This window comes from Anomaloglossus baeobatrachus, chromosome 5 (assembly GCF_048569485.1).
Source record: "Anomaloglossus baeobatrachus isolate aAnoBae1 chromosome 5, aAnoBae1.hap1, whole genome shotgun sequence".
NCBI lineage: Eukaryota > Metazoa > Chordata > Amphibia > Anura > Aromobatidae > Anomaloglossus > Anomaloglossus baeobatrachus.
Window position 1 is genome coordinate 377,418,221 of NC_134357.1, and position 20,193 is coordinate 377,438,413.

General features: G+C 44.9%; 1 protein-coding gene across 2 annotated transcripts; it reads right to left on the reverse strand.

Annotated features, from left to right (window-relative positions):
- Positions 1-7,554: 7,554 nt before the first annotated feature.
- Positions 7,555-17,198, reverse strand: CNP (2'',3''-cyclic nucleotide 3'' phosphodiesterase). Of its 2 annotated transcripts, none has more exons than XM_075350024.1 (4): positions 17,096-17,198; positions 14,654-15,329; positions 12,497-12,627; positions 7,555-10,234 (listed from the first exon to the last, which is right to left on the reverse strand). In XM_075350024.1, the coding sequence occupies exons 1-4, from the start codon at positions 17,195-17,197 to the stop codon at positions 9,773-9,775; spliced, it is 1,371 nt and encodes a 456-aa protein (XP_075206139.1). In that variant the 5' UTR covers position 17,198; the 3' UTR covers positions 7,555-9,772. The 2 variants fall into 2 exon arrangements, with proteins under 2 accessions (XP_075206139.1, XP_075206140.1); XM_075350025.1 differs by lacking the exon at positions 17,096-17,198 and adding an exon at positions 15,419-15,502.
- Between the last annotated feature and the right edge of the window lie 2,995 nt (positions 17,199-20,193).

The window sequence follows — 20,193 nt, forward strand, 5'->3', positions numbered from 1 at the left end:
ACCGTTAACCCCTTCAGCCCCAAGCCTATTTTGACCCTAAAGACCAGGCCATTTTTTGCAATTCTGACCAGTGTCACTTTATGAGATAACTCTGGAACGCTTCAGCGGATCCTGGTGATTCTGAGATTGTTTTTTCGTGACATATTGGGCTTCATGATAGTGGTAAATTTAGGCCGATATTTTTTGCATTTCTTTGTGAAAAAAACGGAAATTTCGCGAAAATTTTGAAAATTTTGTAATTTTCAAACTTTGAATTTTTATGCTCTAAAACCAACGAGACATATGACACAAAATAATTAATAAATAACATTTCCCACATGTCTATTTTACATCAGAACAATTTTGGGAAAAAAAAAAAAATTTAAGGAAGTTATAGGGGTTCAAAGTTTATGAGCAATTTCTCATTTTTACAACAAAATTTACAAAGCCACTTTTTTTAGGGACCACATCACATTTGAAGCAATTTTGAAAGGTCTACATGACACAAAACACCCAAAAGTGACAGCATTCCAAAAACGGCACCCCTCAGGCTACTCAAAACCACATTCAAGAAGGTTATTAACCCTTCAGGTGCTTCACAGTAACTAAAGCAATGTGGAAGGAAAAAATGAACATTTTACTTTTTGCAACAAAAATGTTAATTTAGCCTCAAATATTGCATATTCACAAGGGTAGCAGGATTAAATGAACCCCCAAAATTTGTTGGGCAATTTCTACTGAACACGCAGATACCTCATATGTGGCGAAAAACCACTGTTTGGGCGCACGGCAGGACTCGGAAGGGAAGGAGCGCCATTTGACTTTTTTGAACAGAAAATTAGCTGGAATCGTTAGCCGCACCATGTTGCGTTTGGAGAGCCCCTGAGGTGCCGAAACAGTGGAGCTCCCCCACATGTGACCCCATTTTGGAAACTAGACCCCTCATGGAATTTATCTAGATGTTTATTGAGCACTTTGAGCCTCTGGGGGCTTCACAAAAGTGAATAGAGTTGAGCCGTGAAAATAAAAAAAAACTTTTTTACCACAAAATTGTTACTTCAACCAGGTAGCTTTTTTTTTCACAAGGGTATCAGGAAAAATTGCACCATAAAATGTATTGTGCAATTTCTCCTGAGTACGCAGATACCTCATATGTGGTGGAACTCAAATGTTTGGGCGCACAGCAGGGCTCGGAAGGCAAGGAGCGTCATTTGACGTTTCAAACGCAAAATTGTCTGGGATAATTAGCGTATTCCATGCTGTTTGGAGACCCCCTGAGGTGCCGAAACAGTGGAGCTCCCCCACATGTGACCCCATTTTGGAAACTAGACCCCCATGGCATAGAAAAAAAAAACAGCGGAAGATGGGGGGGGGGCGGCAGATGGGGCGGCAGCAGATGGGGGGGCAGCGGCATATAAAGGGAGCATCTGTGATTGTGAGACGGCGGCTTGGATAGGGTGGGGGCGGATGGGAGAGGGCGCAGTGGATGCAGGAGCGGCAGAGGATGGGGGAGGGGGCGGGTGGGGGGGATGGGTGGGAAGGGGAGTGGGAGGTGAGATTGGGGATAGTTACCCTACAGGATGGATCTAGGCAGCTGGATCACAGGAGATGAAGGAGGCAGCAGATCGGGGAGGGTGAGAGGTGGGGGAGGGAGCGCAGCGCAGATCACGGAGGAGACAGGTGAGCAGAGCACAGATCACGGAGGAGACAGGTGAGCAGAGCACAGATCACGGGGGTGAGAGGTGAGGGAGCGCAGATCACGGGGTGACAGGTGAGGGAGAGCGGACAGATCACGGGGTGACAGGTGAGGGAGCACAGATCACGGGGGTGAGAGGTGAGAGAGCGCAGATCACGGGGGAGAGAGGTGAGCAGAGCGCAGATCACGGGGGTGAGAGGTGGAGGGAGAGTGGACAGTAGATCACGGCGGTGACAGGGGAGGGAGCACAGATCACGGGGGTGACAGGGGAGGGAGCACAGATCACGGCGGTGACAGGGGAGAGAGCGCACATCACGGCGGTGACAGGGGAGGGAGCGCACATCACGGCGGTGACAGGGGAGGGAGCGCACATCACGGCGGTGACAGGGGAGGGAGCGCACATCACGGCGGTGACAGGGGAGGGGGCGCACATCACGGCGGTGACAGGGGAGGGGGCGGGTAGCTGACCACGGGGGTGAGAGGTGGGGGGGGAGCGTGCAGCACATCACGGAGGGGAGGGGGCGAGCAGCACATCACGGAGGGGAGGGGGCGAGCAGCACATCACGGAGGGGAGGGGGCGAGCAGCACATCACGGAGGGGAGGGGAGGGGGCGAGCAGCACATCACGGAGGGGAGGGGGCGAGCAGCACATCACGGAGGGGAGGGGGCGAGCAGCACATCACGGAGGGGAGGGGGCGAGCAGCACATCACGGAGGGGAGGGGAGGGGGCGAGCAGCACATCACGAAGGGGAGGGGAGGTGGCGAGCAGCACATCACGGAGGGGAGGGGGCGAGCAGCACATCACGGAGGGGAGGGGGCGAGCAGCACATCACGGAGGGGAGGGGGTGAGCAGCACATCACGGAGGGGAGGGGAGGGGAGGGGGCGAGCAGCACATCACGGAGTGGAGGGGGCGAGCAGCAAATCACGGAGGAGAGGGGCCGGGCAGCAGATCGGAGGGAGCGGTGGCACTATGACAGATGGAGGAGGACAGGGTGCACGATCCCTGTCCTCCTCCATCTGTCATAGTGCGACCGCTCCCTCCGATCTGCTGCACGGAGGTGAGGGGCCGGGCAGCAGATTGGGGGAACGGTGGCACTGTGGCAGATGGAGGGCGGCGGCGGCAGCGGATCGGGAGGTGTGGGGGTTAGGGTGTGGGCAGGAGATCGGGGAGACAGGTGGCAGATCGCGGAGGGCAGCGGCGGCGGCGGATCGGGACGCTTTTCGTACAGTGAGTGCAATGGCAGCGCGGCAACTTCCGGGTCCCATGCTCCGGTCTCATAACAGCATGGGACCGGAGCTTGTCGCCCTGCCATTGCACTGTGTACACTCACTGTGCTCAGCGTGCTGCAGGGACAAGTGAAGCTGATGGGGGCCGTCACCGGCAACAGGTCCACTGTGATTGGAGAAATCGGTCACAAGGCCGATCTCTCCAATCAGAGCAGTGGAGCTGGGGGAGGGTGATCCAGTGAGGTCACCCAGCTCCAGCCAATGGCCAGTGCTACAGCTGCACTGGCCAGGGCTGGATTTCAATGTTTCAGTCATTTTAAATGGCTGGAACATTACAGTGGCTGTGATTGGTTGAGCGGCGTTCCTCAGCCAATCACAGCCTCCGTAGGTCCGGGGAGGAGGCACCACCCCTCCTGAGGTCAGGTACAGGTCCCCTCCTCCCCGAATCTGCAGTTTATGTTAACCGATCGCAGTCACCGGAGGCTCCGGTGCCGCGATTCCGCCATGACGGAAAGATCCGTCCTTGGTCGTTAAGGCCCAGGGCACAAGGACGGATCTTTCCGTCCATGGTCGTGAAGGGGTTAATGGGGGGCTCTGTGAGGGGGCATGAGCTAAATATGTCTAACAATCCTCTCTCAGAGCTGAATGTGGCTCGCGACCAACTTTTAGAGTTGGATGTGGCTCTCAAGGTCAGAAAGGTTGGGGACCTCTGACTTAGAACTTGTAAGCGCGCTGCATTTTTTAAGGTGCAGTTTGGGTCCCAAAACTGCATGCATTTCCTTCCTCAGCAAAGTATGAGATTTTAGTTTTTCTGTCCACACGTTGCAGCTTTTTTTTTTTGGCTGCGTCTTTGTGGTGACCACAAAGATGCAGCATGTCAATTCTTCCTGCGTTTTCAAGCCCTTCTAGTCAATAGATTTGACTTAAATGCACTGAGCAAAAACGCGGCAAAAAATGCATGCTGAGGGTGCGTTTTTTTGGGACCAAAAACGTGCATCTTTGTGGTCACCACAAAGATGCAGGGTGCGCACATAGCCTTAAGGGCACTTTACACGCAGTGGCATCGCTAGCAATGTCGCTGCCGATCGCACCCACCCGTCGTTTGTGCGTCACGGGCAAATCGCTGCCCATGGCGCACAATATCGCTAGTCCCAGTCACACGGACTTACCTGCCTAGCGACGTCGCTGTGGCTGGCGAACCGCCTCCTTTCTAAGGGCGCGGTTCGTGCGGCGTCACAAGGCAGGCGTCCAATAGAAGCGGATGGGCAGAGCGGAGAGCAGCCGAAAGAAAGTGACGCCCGCCTCGTTGCCGGAGGACGAAAGGTAAGGTGTTGTTCCTCGTTCCTGGGGTGTCACACGTAGCGATGTGTGCTGCCTCAGGAACAACAAACAACCTGCATCCAGCACCATCAACGATATTTTGACTTAGAACGATGTGCCAACAATCAACGATAAGGTGAGTATTTTTGATAGTTAGCGGTCGTTCACACGTTTCACATGCAACGACGTCGCTAACGAGGCCGGATGTGCGTCACGAATTCCATGACCCCAACGACATCTCGTTAGCGATGTTGTTGCGTGTAACGCGGCCTTTAGACAAACCTGATTGGAGAAATGTAGGTCGAGATCTCAGATGTGTGCAACTACTGTATTTATGGGTGTACTAACTTATGATGCTTTACTGCCATGTTATTGTATATTTTAAATGTGTCTTTTTGTTGTGTTTTAATACGTTTTAAGCTTTTTCCAGATTCCATTGTGCATCCTTTGTATATATCTCATCGGTAAACAGAACGTAGTCACACACAATCTAGAACGTTTCTTTTTTTATTAAACATTTTGGTAATATTTATAAGACATGTTTAATAAATTTACATTTTTCGTTTCTGACAAATACATTAGTATTAACAGTTATTTAACAGTTTTAAGCCAGAAATGAAACACCAAGTTGAACGGGAACCTGTCACTAGAGTTTCCAGGCACAAACCTTCACCACAATGTTATAGTGCATCGTTCTTTCTAAACATGCCCCTTTGGTAATCAGCGAGTTCACTATGCTCGACAAGAGGTTATATAAAAGTGTGCACTACGTATCCATTGCTCCCGAGAGTCATCATGGCCGCACTGCCTTGATGTAGTCCGAGTCCTTGCCGTCAACGCGTCCATTCTGGGTTTTTTTTGCTACAATGACGCTTCACCACATCAACACAGTACAGAGGATTCTTGAGCAATTTACAGGCAAAGATTTCTAACTTATTAACAGGAACATTTATAATAAAGGCTTGAAGGTTTGATCAAGCATTAGAGTCTTATGATGGAAGGTGACTCTCTGAAAATCCAATCACAGGTTCCCTTTAAAACAACAAAAAAATAACTGAATATAAAGGATTGAAAGAAGTCTATTAGTCCTAGGAAATTACAGTACCACAATATCCATTTGTGGTTACAATATGTATGGATGTGTTTTACTCCTAATAAGTAAATACCAGTTTTGCAGTATAATCAATGCCAGCTATGGCAGCCATACACATTAAATATCTGTCTTCCGAGCAAGTTGATCTAACCTACATTTGTTCCCTAAGTCTCTCCAACATGTTCCTTTAATGAGGAGACACGAAGAAGCCATTGCCAGACAACTCCAGTTGCCTATCTCTTGTGAGAACAAAGGAAAGGGCATGTTTAAATTTAAAGGCGCCTCCAGTGCTTTCTTATTGCCCCTTCTGTTAAGGTATTGTCACACATAACGAGATCACTAGCGAGATCGCAGCTGAGTCTCGGTTTCTGTGACGCAGTAGCGATCCCGTTAGCGATCTCGTTATGTGTGACACTTACCAGTGATCAGGCCCCTGCTGTGAGATCTCTAGTCGTTGCAGAATGGTCCAGGCCATTTTCTTCAAAGGCGCTGTCTTGCTGGGCAGCACACAGGACCCATCGCTGTGTTTGACACTGTGTGACAGGGTCACAGTGACTGCTGAGATCGTTATACAGGTCGCTACTGTGACCTGTATTGTTCCTGCATCGCTGGTAAGATCTGACATCTCACCTGCGACCTCCCAGCGATCTCTATCAGGTCGCATTGTTTTCGGGATCGCTGGTAAGTCGTTGTGTGTGACTGGGCCTTTAGCAACCAGAAATGTGAGTGCAATAAAATAATTATAGATTGCTGTCGTCTGCCGTTTCTAGCGCTGCTCGGGTCCTCTCCTTCATCAAGTGACCGCAGCTCCTTCTTGCTGGCTCACATCATGGCTGTTAGTTCTTTTCTAAATGTAATCATATGACATTCTCATTCTGAGCCTCAGAATCACATTAAGAAATTAGCTTCTCATCTACACAAAAGATTCTGATCACACGATCCAGTATGGAAATGGAGTAGTGCTGGGAACGGCAGAAGACAGCAACTGGTAAGTATTTTAATGCACTCACTACACACACTTTACTGATTGAGAGGGACGCAGTAAAGAAAAACTGGAGTGATCCTTTAACTTACATAATGATTCTTTCTCTTAATATTTGTAGTCGGGAGAGTTTTGGATGGCCAAAATACATATCTGATCATTGGGGGGATTTGGCCAAGCTCGTTCTTATATGTATGGACATTATTAGTTAATAACAGGACTAATGACATTAGTAAGCAATGTTTTTTCTCATGCGTGAATTGGCTTCATCTACTGCGCCGACAAGTTCCATTTTTCTTTTCACTACACCCAAAAACAAACTGCCTGCCCAACTGTATGTATGAAAAGGGCACATTATAAATAGAGCCGTGTCTAAGTTAATATGTAAGTTTAGGGTGAGTACAGCAACCCACAGTGAATCCCAGGCATTTACATAACTCACATTCCGATTCCGGAATAGAAGGTAGTGACATAAGGGAACTCTATAGCCCTACTCCATATTGTGCACTGATGATGGCTAACAAGATCGCACTGTTAGATTAGAGTTTAAGGAATTTTTCCAGGTACAAGTGATCGACGTCAAAATCATTTTTGCATCGTTTCTAAAGGCACAAAAATGAAGAGATAGGACTTGTAGAATTAAATTAATACTTGTAAAAAATAAGCAGCAAACAAAGCACAAAAGTAATATAAGATAATAATAAATAGCAAAACAACATCTCTTTTCTAATGTTTGTACAGCCAGAAATAGCGAGTAAGGGTATGTTCCCATGATTGGGACTCACTGTGTCCTGGACGCAGCGGGTCCAGACCTTCGGGGCTGCGAGTCTCCTCCGCAGGAGAACGCAGCTGCTCGTACCCACGATCAGGGTCTCTCGCTTATGTTCTCCCTACGGAAGAAGCATGCGATTGCGCAGCAAACAACTGACATGCTGCGGTGTGGAAAGATGCACAACAGGTCAGTGTTTGCTGTGGAAAAAAAGCACAGTGGGCACGGGATTTCTAGAAATCCCGTCCACTGTGCTTGTACTGTACAATGCAGAGTTTTGAACGCAGCGTTTGTACGCAACTAAAGCATGCAGCATCCAAAACGCTGCAAATACTGATCGTGGACACGCAGCCTAAGACTTTACAGGTAAGTATACCTAGCAAACATGACCAATGAAAGTTTATGACAGCTATGTTGGCAACTCTAGGACAGGGATGAAGACCCTCTCATAATAATCAGGCTATATTCAGGTTTGTTTTTTTTTAAAGTTCAAAAAGCACTAAAGGTTCTATAAGCATTTTTATTTATTTTTTTCAGCCTTTTCACCTCATGTGTCAAATTTGGAGCGATTTTTCCCCACAGAAGTGACTTCCCCTCTTTTTCTTCAGGCCGTTTTAATTTTTTTTTTAAGGGAATCCGACACCAGGTTTTGCTGCTTAATCTGAGAGCAGCATTAAGTGTAGAAACTATGAATCCAGAGATGTGTCGCTTACTGGGCTACTTGTAGTTTTTATAAAATATTGTTTTATCTGCAGGAGATCTCATTGTAGGACTAGCGGTCTGCTGCCAGATAGTCTAACCACACTTCACCCCTGATTGGCAGCTTTCTGACTATGCACAGTGACACAGAAAGCTGCCAATCAGTGGTGTAGTCGGGGTTATAAAGAGCTCAGCATTCAGAGAACTGGTAGAGCTGCAGCACATACAAGTTTTGAATCAAATTTCAGGACACAGTAAAGTAAGTGGCTGGAATCAACGTCTCTGCCCCTACATCATGCTGCTCTTGCAAAAAAAAAAATAATTAAAAAAAAAAACTGTCTGAACATGTTCTAATGGACATAATGAAATATGTCGTCGATGTAGAAGGCCTTTCATAATTTTGGAAATGTTCGATGTGAACAGTTCAACATTGACCTCTATTTATCCTCACATTACAGGTAATTTTATGGTGGTAATAAAATGTATGATATTCTCAAAATATTTAATTTCTGGTCAGAAAGGAATGCTTAGGTGTTTAGTTATGATAGTTAAAGAATACAAAAAACATGCGTGGACTAATCCAAGAAGAAAACATCCCCGATCCTGAGAACACTTCAAGACCTTAAATGTGCAGAGAGGAAATAACATTCAGTGACATGTAAAAGTGAGAATTTGGGGACAATATAGCGCAGTGCCAACCTGCCACCACTCCTTTCATCCAACCATATCTGTGACCACATAAAGACCCAGGAAGGTCAAAACGTCTTGAGACTCAACGATATGACAGGTGAGGCCAATTATTACTATTAGGGATGATCGAATACCTCAAATATTCGGCTTTGCGAATATTTTCCGAATATGTTGCCGCTATTCGACTATTCACGAATATTCAATGCGCAATGTAAGTCTATGAGAAACCCGAATAACAACTATTTGGGCTTCCCAAAGACTAATATTATGCATCGAATATTCGCATAGCAGCGAACTATTCGGAAAATATTCGCGAAGCCGGATATTTGAGGTATTCAATCATCCCTAATGACTATTATTCTATTCTGGAGTGTTATTTTTATGGTTATTTGGGGGGTAATAGTTCCATGGTCTCGTAGGACCTCCTCCACCCAAAGATCGCCAGTTCTCTACAATATTAAAGAGCACACATTGGGCTGACCTAATGTGTATGACCAGATAGAACTGGTGGCTAAAATGGACTTTTACCCTAAAATCATCACCTGTAGTGTGCGAAACGTGACTTGTTCAGCTCATGGTAGAGAAGGACGTGTCAGCCAAACACCTCAGAAGCTGCCCCCGAAGGCAATATTAGGTGCTCACCATCACTAATATGCTACAAAGTAGATTTCTACATGTACTATCCTAAAGATCAAAACTGTCCTCCAGAAAAAAAGACAAAAAGGTGACAAACAGCAAGGACAAGCTATTTCACTTGGTACCACTGAACACAATGAAGCCATTTATAATAACTCTCAAATTACTGATTTCATTTGCAAAAATATATCTCCTGAAAAACTCAATAGTACAAAAATGGCCCATCACCTAGAATCTTTCCTATTACACATTTCCCCCTTGTCTTGCCCGTTTCCATCCTGGAGTATCACGATTCGTTGTGCTACCTCCTTTTCTTTCCACTTGAATGATGGGGAGGGATGAAACAAGTCTGTGAAGCACCATGAAGCAGTGCATTATATAGCAAATAAAACTTTGTTCACTACTTGAGCACTACAAGTGAAAACAGAATCTAGTCTCTATTTGCTACAGAATAGACTAAAGGGGCTTAATACTACATGACCTATGTGTAAAGAGGTTACTGCTGTTAGGCTTTAAGTACTCCATGAGAAAGCATGGCCAAAAACACTTAACTGTGCCATCATTTCATTTTGACAAGACGGAGGATTTAGATACAGGTTAGAAAAATAAGTGCTGCTTTGAAAAGTTAAACTACAAAAAAATAGGACAAACATTTTGGACCAGTGATTTTGTTGCCATCATTTACATAATTTGACATTGATTTAAAATACCTTTTTTGCTGCCCCGTAAAGGGACACTGACACCAGGTTTTCCATAGTAACCTGAAAAGATGGATTTCACTTCAATCTTTCTAGACAGGTTCAGCATCCACATACCATTTTCATAGTAATTGACTTTACCGGTGACCAGTCCGGTCAGCTCGCCCACATTTTCCCCATCTCTCCCCGATTGCTGCAATTTTACAAACTCCAGAAGGTCAATACCAGTTTGGACATCCTGCACCTCGGCTGCCGTGCCCAGAGTGATATGGGCACGACTTCCCCTAGGTAAGTTATCCCTGGGCATCACTTCTTTCTCAGCATCTAGAGGCCATGTCAGCAGCTGGTCTACTGTGAGTTCTACTTGTGCCCCGACTGTTTTGGGGGTGACGCACAAAGCGGTGATGTGAAGAGTGTAACCCTTGGAGTAAGCCTTCTTCACGGCCTGGAAAGAGAATGTAGAATACACTAGACTTAGTTATTCACACAAAATCAGGATGAAACATTTCAAGATATAGAGTGAATCAGAAAACAATTCCCGAATAGTACAGGCTCAATGTCTCCAATTAGGACTGAATTAGGCTACCGAGGAATTAAAAAAGGTGCCAAACAGGAACAGTTAATGAAATAACCATTACGTACCTTTTTGATGACCTCTGCTCCAGCAGTGATGATGTCATGTCCATCAGGCATGTTACAGCCAATCACAGGCTTATCAGTCACATGATGAGGCCATGATGTCATCACTGCAGAATCACCAGAGCCAAAGCACAGGAGCAGAGGGGATGATTAAAAAGGTAAGCAGCCTGGAGGTACCGCTCCCCAAAAATGTGCACACTCCCAACCATTTATGTTCACCTCAAAGTGGAATAAGTCACTGCCTCTGGCAAATGAAAAGCAACGTGCAGTATTCCTTTAGATCAGCACGTGCTGTCAGGAGACTATTGGAGGCCTCCAAACACATTACATCTTTGGTAATTCCACCAAATCAGAGGCTTTGGCAAATATTGATCTAATGTATACTACTAGCTTAATCACCGGGCTGTTTTTCCATTTTCGCACTTTCACTTTTTTAATCCCTGTATTCCAAGAGCCATAACATTTTTTTTTTCTTTCTGTCGATATAGCCATGTGAGGGCTTGCTGTACTTTAGCATTAGTATTGCTGTAATAGAAGGAATCAGTCTCCTATGAACGCCGGCCATGGGCTGGTTTTCACAGGAGTACTGTGATGACAGACACAGGTGTCATCAGCAGACCTCTGACTATCATGACAACACATAGTTGTCCCACGATTGCAACATGGGGCATCAATGAGGGTCTAGAACAGCTCACTCCCCCTGCCAGCGTGTGTCGAATGCCACTGTCACAGACTGACTGACATTTAACAGGTTAACAGCTGCTCCACCAGCAGCTGTAAGAAGCAGATGAAGGCTGAATGATTTAGCCTTCATCTGCATGGAAAGAAGCGCGGGCTCTGTGTACAAGCCCGCATCAAAGATAGGGAGTACATCATTAATTGTTTAAAGGGAACCTGACAGCTAATACATGTTGCCGGTAGATTGGACAGCATGTATCAAACACTGACTGTATAATGTCAGCTAGATATGTTTGACTACACTTTTAAAAGCCAGCCGGGGACAGATTGGCGCTGGAGACTATTCAGACAGGCTGGTTCCCAGTATTTTTTCCCACTTGCTGCCCTGGAGTGATAGGTCTCTCCCTTTACATGAATGGAGGGAGAGATCTGTCACTCAAGAGGAGCGGGCGAGAAGAAGCCGGCGGGTATTCGACTGTAAGAATAGTCTCCCACATGGTTCGGTCCCTAGCGAATATTAAACTGGTTTTCTCTGAACTGAGTGGGTCGGGCAGCATAAATCAGCTTTCAGGTTCCCTTTAAAGAGGAACTTCATTTTAAGTTTCATAAATTAATCGTGCATGTCAAAATAAGTAACTTATCAGTGAAGTCTGCTGCTTTCTTCCCTTGGATTGATCTTTCACTCTCAATATATGGGGAAGAAATGGAAAATCTGATCAGTGAAGACATATTTTCACATTACTGAGATAAAAAATGTAAGAGCACCATCATTTCCTATGAGGGAGGAAGGAGCTAGAGGCAAACACCGATATTCTGCTGCACGGTCTCCTGAAACAACAGTTACCGTTCTCCATAGATTTTTATGCGCATCAAAGCCCATCTCCTATCTCAGTAATGGGAAAACTGTATTCACTGAAGACATATTTTACTTGAGAATTCACAATTTTGAGAATAAAAATCAGTCCAAGGGGGAAGTGAAAGACATACAAAGTTTCTTATTTTCATGCGTACTATTGATTTCTGGAAAAAATAATAAATAAAATAAAGGGTAGTCTTTAAAATGTTCGATAAACATCAGATAGTTGTTCGACAGCAATATTCTTGACTTCTGCTTGACACATATCAGATTTTATTTAAAAAAAAAAAAAAATATATATATATATATATATATATATATATATATATATATATATATATATATATATATATAAAATTAGTTTTATAAGTTTGAACTAATGCTTTTCTTAAAAATCAGCATCAAGTTTCACTGATTACCTTGAAATTGTAAAATGTTGGAGATGAGTGATGACATCACTGATGCAACCGGAGTCATATATGCTCATGTCCAAAAATCCATTATTGGATGTCAAATACCCAATAACGCACTCACCTCTTGTTGTGCATATTCTTCTGACCCCAACACCTTCCCATAATCACAGAATTTGGTAGTGCAATGTAGAATGTTGGGAGATTTGGCAAAATGCTTCAGCAGATCCAATTTTTGCTTGTCTTCATAGCCAACTAAAAAAGAAAATATGAAAAAATAAGGATTTGAACATAAAAAACCTAATCTAATCACATCTCTTCTACGCTTCCTGGTGCTACTCTGTAAACCATGCCAACAATTGTAAGAAGTGGGAAAATATAGAACCTGTTCTTCAATGGAGATGCATGGCTGTCTCTCCTAAGAATGAGACCTTGTTCTTGAGTTAAGCCCCCGTCACATTTAATGACTTACCAGCGATCTCGAAAACGATGCAACCTGATAAGGATCGCTGGGAGGTCGCTGGTGAGATGTCACACAGTCAGATCTTACCAACGACGCAGTAATGATGAGCGACCTGTATAACGATCTCGGTGGGCGTTGGGACTGTGTTAGGAGGTCGCTGGTAGGCGTCAAACACAGCGATGTGTCCTGCCCAGCAGGACATCGCCTTTGAAGAAAATGGTCCCAACCATGCAGCAACGACTAGAGATCTCACAGCAGGGGCCTGATCGCTGGTAGGTGTCACACATAACGAGATTGTTGCTGCGTCACAAAAACGGTGACGCAGCAACGATCTCGTTAGCGATCTCGTTGTGTCTGACGGGGCCTTTACTCAATGATTGGACTTTGCAAAGTCCCCTTCAAGTTGTATAGTTGTGCTAAATGTATTATGCGGATGGATTCATCACCATGTTCTATCGGTTGTGATACAGTCTACGTTACCTCTATGGACATCATACAATAAGTAGCAGAGCAAAAAATGCAGATATGACTAGTCCCAATCAGAAATGCTTGCCATGCTTTTCAGTACTTGTCATAACTCTGCATACATGTGCCGAGCCTGACAGCCTCATAACGAGAATTTTATCTATAGATGTTCTTACTGAACCTACATTAAATTAATAAGGGGAATTATGTGGTATTATGAAGGCAACTAATATTAAACATCTGTATCACCTGCCCAACTAGAAAGATCCCAGCTTTAAATTAATCCGATTTAGGTGGCAGGAAAGGACACAACAACTAACCAGAGGACTTTCTACAAAGTGGTTGTTAGTGATGAGCGTGGGCGAGCACTACCATGCTTGAGTACTCATAGCGAGCAGGTGGATGCTCGGATGGGTGCGAATCAAGTACCCGAGCATAATGGAAGTCAATGGGGGACTCGAGCATTTTTCCAAAAGATTTCCCGAAAAAAATGTTTGAGTCCCCTATTGACTTCCATTATACTCGGGTCGCACCCATCCGAGCATCCAACTGCTCTTAACGAGACCCGAGCATGGTAGTGCTCGCTCATTATTTGTGGTCATTATCTCTACAAACCCATTCTCTCCAACTATAACTAAGGAAGGACCTATTTGCAATTTTGTGGGCTCCTGATTTTAGGTTTAGGATGCAGAGGTACCCCGATTCACCAAGACCGGTGTTTTATGTTCCAGTCTTCATGAAAGGTGCACAGGAATAAAATACACCAAGTTCATTAAGAGGTATATGCTTCTTAATGGCTGGTGAATCTTTCATCTGCCGTGCCCCACTGTATATTCCTGTCATAGTTAACCATTTTTTGTGTGTAAATTTTAATGAATTTGTCGGCAATTGTTGACCACATCCTCGACTAGCTAAGCCCTTTAAAAAAAAATTGATGGCGCTGGTGTAATAACATCACAAGTTGTAAAACTTTTGAGCGTCTATGAATTGCCTCAAAATTTTGAAACATTTCTCCAAAAGAAACCTGGCGAAAACTGCTTGAAGAAGGCCTTACTTTTCTAGATTGTAAAAAAAACTTACGGTAAGTACTCTGAATCAGATAAAGTACATATAGCACAAATGTTGACCTTTGTTTACACATGTAAATAATAAGGACAATATTTTTTCCAGTATCTATTTTTGCAGGAAAGGTTGGGCCACCAGTCTAAGCCCCTTCACAGAGATTTAATGAAATGTTGAAAGTTCTGGAATAACAGTCCAAATAATAGCAAATTTACTACTTCCCATCATAACACCAGAAGAAACAAAAAAATAACCACTTCCTCATTACAACAGAATAATGGTAACACATACATGCTGGCAGACGCTTCTTGAAGGCCTTAAGGTTTCCCAGCTGCTCCAAAAAATCATGGCTTGTCTTTCTCAAGAAATCCTCATCTCTCTTTGCGAGGAACCAACCAAAGTATAGAGGGAGGAGTTCCTTCTCCAGTGTGGGCCTCAGGTTCTTCAGCTCCTCCAATGATAGCTTCCAATGGTTCCGGTCTTTCAGCTGAGCACAGTCCAGTCTCCAAGGTGTCTTTGGTTCCAGGACAACCACTGCAAAATGATAGGTGTTGGCCATATCAAACAGCTTATCAAGTCGTTCCCGGTCATGATGGGTGTCATCCAGGATGACCACTCTAGCTTCACGTTTCTCAAAGCAAGTTGTCAGCTCATCATCCAATTTAGAGTAATCTCCTCCGCTGGAGCTCCTCACCGCTGGCTTGATTTCATATTGGTCAGCAGAGATCAGTCGAGAGGTGTCCTTGTATTTTTGCTCAATTTCTCTTGCTAGGGTGGTCTTACCACTCCCGGGAAGGCCCCTCAAGAGAATAAAGATTTTGGAATCTCTAATTGTAGCTACGGTGTGATCGTCCACTAGAAGTGGGGGCTTCTGGCCGTCTGGATGATCTTTTGAGGCTTGTGACGACATGCTGCGGTGGAGAACCTTGCCTGATTCTGGTATAAGCCTATTCAAAATGGATCCAACCTAATGAGAACGATATTAGATGTGTTAGAAGTTTACAATACATTTATAGTAAATGATTACAATATATAATACTTTCAATTTGACCAAACCTAATTTTTAGCTCCCGACCAAGATATAAATATTATTTGGTATTCTTTTTTTGGAGGCTGAGGAATGTTATCAGTTCTGCTTAGTAAAGTGGCCATTGTTCAGTCCAATAACCCAACCAAAAGCTTCCCCTATAAACAAAACATGAGTGTAGTGTGTAAGCCCAGCACACAATGGTCAATACCATTCACTGCTACCCACTGACATCTCCACATAGACCAACAGGCTGCCCATTGTCAGGAGAATTAACACTTCACCTTCCTGTGGAGAAGACCAGAAAGAACTAAAGAACCAAAACTATGGCTAGGACAGCAATAATCTGGACTTTCCCGTAAATAAAAGGTTTTCTAAATATTAGGAATCCGGGAATATGCCAGGGAGCTCCTAATACACAGTCACCGGGGCAGGTGCCAGACTTGTAATAAACAGCCTCAAAGCCAGTTCTCTAACACGCATACATGTATGTGCCATCTTCTCCTAATACATAGACACCAGGGCAGGTGCCAGTCTGGTAATATACAGCCTCAAGTGCCAGATCTCTAACAAACACTCATAAATGCATGTACCAGCCTTCTAGTACTCATATACCAGGGTATGTGCCAGTCTGCTAATACACCAGAGCATGGACCAGCCTTCTAGTACACATATACCAGGGCATGTGCCAGTCTGCTAATACACCAGAGCATGTGCCAGTCTTCTAGTACACATTTACCAGGGTATGTGCCAGTCTGCTAATACACCAGAGCATGTGCCAGTCTTCTAGTACACATATACCAGGGTATGTGCCAGTCTGTTAATACACCAGAGCATGTGCCAGTCTTCTAGTACACATATACCAGGGTATGTGCCAGTCTGCTAATACACCAGAGCATGTGCCAGTCTTCTAGTACACATATACCAGGGCATGTGCCAGTCTTCTGATACACACACACACACACACACACACACACACACGGGCATGCGCTAGTCTATTAATACATATACACCAGAGCATGTGCCAGTCTTCTAGTACACATTTACCAGGGCATGTGCCAGTCTTCTGATACACACACACACACACACGGGCATGCGCTAGTCTATTAATACATATACACCAGGGCATGTGCCAGTCTGCTAGTACATATACAGCAAGACATGTACTAGTCTTCTAGTACACATTCACCAGGACATGTACCAGTCTTATGCTATACACATATACCATGGCATGTGCCAGTCTTAAGCCAATACACATATACATTTGGGCATGTGCCAGTCTGCTAATACATATACACCAGGGCATATGCCAGTCTGCTAATACACATTCACGAGGGCATGTGCCAGTCTTCTGATACATACACACACATGGGCATGTGCCAGTCTGCTAATACACATTCACCATGACATGTGCCAGTCTGAAAATACACATTCACCAGGGCTTGTGCCCGCCTTCTGATACACACCAGGATATGTGCCAGTCTTCTAATACACACAAACAGGGCATGTGCCAGTCTTCTAATACACAAACACTGGGGCATGTGCCACCTTCCCATCAGGCACCAGCTCCTCGCTGCTGTTGATCAGCCACCACTGCCCGCCTCTTCCTCATACACAAGTCGCTTTCACTTTTTATCTCTAAAACAATAAGCTGTTTCCAGCACTGCCCGACCACCGGGCACTAAACGGGGCAGACAGCACCCTACCTTCCCGCTGATGCCCCCGGTGAGCTGCCTCAGGGTGTTTTGCAGTCCAAATGATGGGCACAGCAAACGCGGGCCACTGAAGAGCTGCAGGGAGGTGGCCATGCCTGCTCCTCCCTCCTGCATAGGCACTCCTCCTCATCACCATCCACGCCCTCCACAGCCGGAGACACTGGGCATTGTACTGGCTGGGCACAATGTGCTCCTTATCGTCTCCATACACTGCACCATCATAGCAGAGGCACTGTGTAACAAGAATGCCACATAGTATTACATAATACACACATAGAGAGAGATGGATAGATAGATGGATAGATAGATAGATAGATAGATAGATAGATAGATGATAGATAGAGGGATAGATAGATAGATAGATAGATAGATAGATAGATAGATAGATAGATAAATAGATAGATAGAGGGATAGATAGATAGATAGATAGATAGAGGGATAGATAGAGGGATAGATAGATAGATAGATAGATAGATAGATAGATAGATAGATAGATAGAGGGATAGATAGAGGGATAGATAGATAGATAGATAGATAGATAGATAGATAGATAGATAGATAGATAGATAGAGGGATAGATAGATAGAGGGATAGATAGATAGATAGATAGATAGAGGGATAGATAGAGGGATAGATAGATAGATAGATAGATAGATAGATAGATAAATAGATAGATAGAGGGATAGATAGATAGATAGATAGATAGATAGATAGAGGGATAGATAGAGGGATAGATAGATAGATAGATAGATAGATAGATAGATAGATAGATAGAGGGATAGATAGATAGAGGGATAGATAGATAGATAGATAGATAGATAGATAGATAGATAGATAGATAGAGGGATAGATAGATAGAGGGATAGATAGATAGAGGGATAGATAGATAGATAGATAGATAGATAGATAGATAGATAGATAGAGGGATAGATAGATAGAGGGATAGATAGATAGATAGATAGATAGATAGATAGATAGATAGATAGATAGATAGATAGATAGATAGAGGGATAGATAGATAGAGGGATAGATAGATAGAGGGATAGATAGATAGAGGGATAGATAGATTTATTAATAGATGGAGCGTCAACCAATAAACGGCAATTCTGTTGTTTCAATTTGTTTCCTTTAGAGTATTTACTTTTTGTGTTAAAGGGGTGGTCTGAAGGCCAAAGAAATGTAAAGGGGGCTTTACACGCTACGATACCGTTAATGTTTTATTGTCGGGGTCACGTTGTTAGTGACGCACATCCGGCGTCATTAACGAGATCGTAGCATGTGACACTGACCAGCGACCTTAAGTGACCTCAAAAATGGTGAAAATCGTTCACCATGGAGAGCTCGTCCCAAAACCAAAAATCGGTAATGGTTGATTATCGATGTTGTTCATCGCTCCTGCGGCAGCACACATCGCTGTGTGTGACAACGCAGGAGCAAGGAACGTCTCCTTACCTGCCACCGGCCGCAATGCGGAAGGAAGGAGGTGGGCGGGATGTTACGTCCCGCTCATCTCCTCCCCTCCACTTTGATTGGCCGGCCGCTTGGTGACGTCGCTGTGATGTCGAACGTCCCTCCCCTTTGAGGGAGGGATTGTTCGGTTGTCACAGCGCCGACGCCGACCAGGTAAGTGCGTGTGACGCTGCCGTAGCGATAATGTTCGCTGCAGCAGCGATCACATGAAATCGCACACACGACGGGGGCGGGTGCTTTTGCGTACGATATCACTAGCAATTGCTAGCGATATCGTAGCGTGTAAAGCCCACTTTAATCTAAATCCCTATTTACTGCGGTAATCTAAGCTTCTAATATACTTGCATTAAAATTACCCTATCCTTTCCTTATTATTGTATGTTTTCCCCACTCCCTGTGTGATGATGCTTCGTTTGCATTCCAATGCATCCTGGGATACTTAAACTAAGCGTCATCAGGGGGCAACGACTGCAGTCACTGTCGCAGCCCCTACTTCCTTCATCACATGAAGTGTCATCAATGACGCTTGTTGAAGGGGCTGGGTTATTCTTGATTCGTCCCTGTGCGCTGTCATTGTGTGATATTCACAATGACAGCACGCGCTCTGTTGTCGGCTCATTTCAGGAGTAACGAACTGGCAACAGAGCAGAGCGCACTGTTACAATAACAGATAGTGTAGTTAAAGAAGGATAGGGAATTTTTAATGTGACCGACATGCCAAGCTCGGTGTAGCTGCATCTAGGTGCTGAGGCCCAATGCGTGGTCTCACACCCGTGAGTCATGGGCTGTTATGCCTAGACTGGTCACAGGTCTCCTAGCCCGAGCACAGCAGCCACATATATGATGCTATCAGGTTTGGGGTAGGAGGCGTGCGGTCTGTTCTCTGACTGTGACACATAAATATATATGTGATATATAAATCTGGCATATGGCTACATTCACATATCCTTGAAACAAATGGTCAAACAGACATTTTTATCTCAGGTGACATCCTAGTTACACGGATCCGAACATTCCTTTCCCAAGAAGCTGCAAAAACCCTATTACATGCCCTTATTATCTCCCTCCTGGATTATTGCAACCTCCTGCTCTGTGGCCTCCCTTCTAACAGTCTCACACCCCTATAATCTATTCTACACTATGCTGCCCGGCTCATCCACCTGTCCCCCCGCTACTCCCCGACCTCTCCTCTCTGCCAATCCCTTCACTGGCTTCCCATTGCCCAACGACTCCAGTTCAAAACCCTAACCATGACCTACAAGGCCATCCACAACCTGTCTCCTCCCTACATTTCTCACCTAGTCTCCAGCTACTTACCTGCACGTAACCTTCGATCCTCACAAGATCTCCTTCTCTACTCCCCTCTTATCTCCTCTTTCCACCATCGCATCCAAGATTTCTCCCATGTCTCCCCCATACTCTGGAATGCTCTGCCACAACACGTCAAACTCTCGCCTACCTTGACAAGCTTCAAAAGGAACCTGAAGACCCACCTCTTCCGACAAGCCTACAACCTGCTGTAACCCTCAGTCTGATACAGCGCCGCACAAACAGCTCTACCCTCACCTACTGTATCCTCACCTATCCCTTGTAGACTGTGAGCCCTCGCAGGCAGGGAC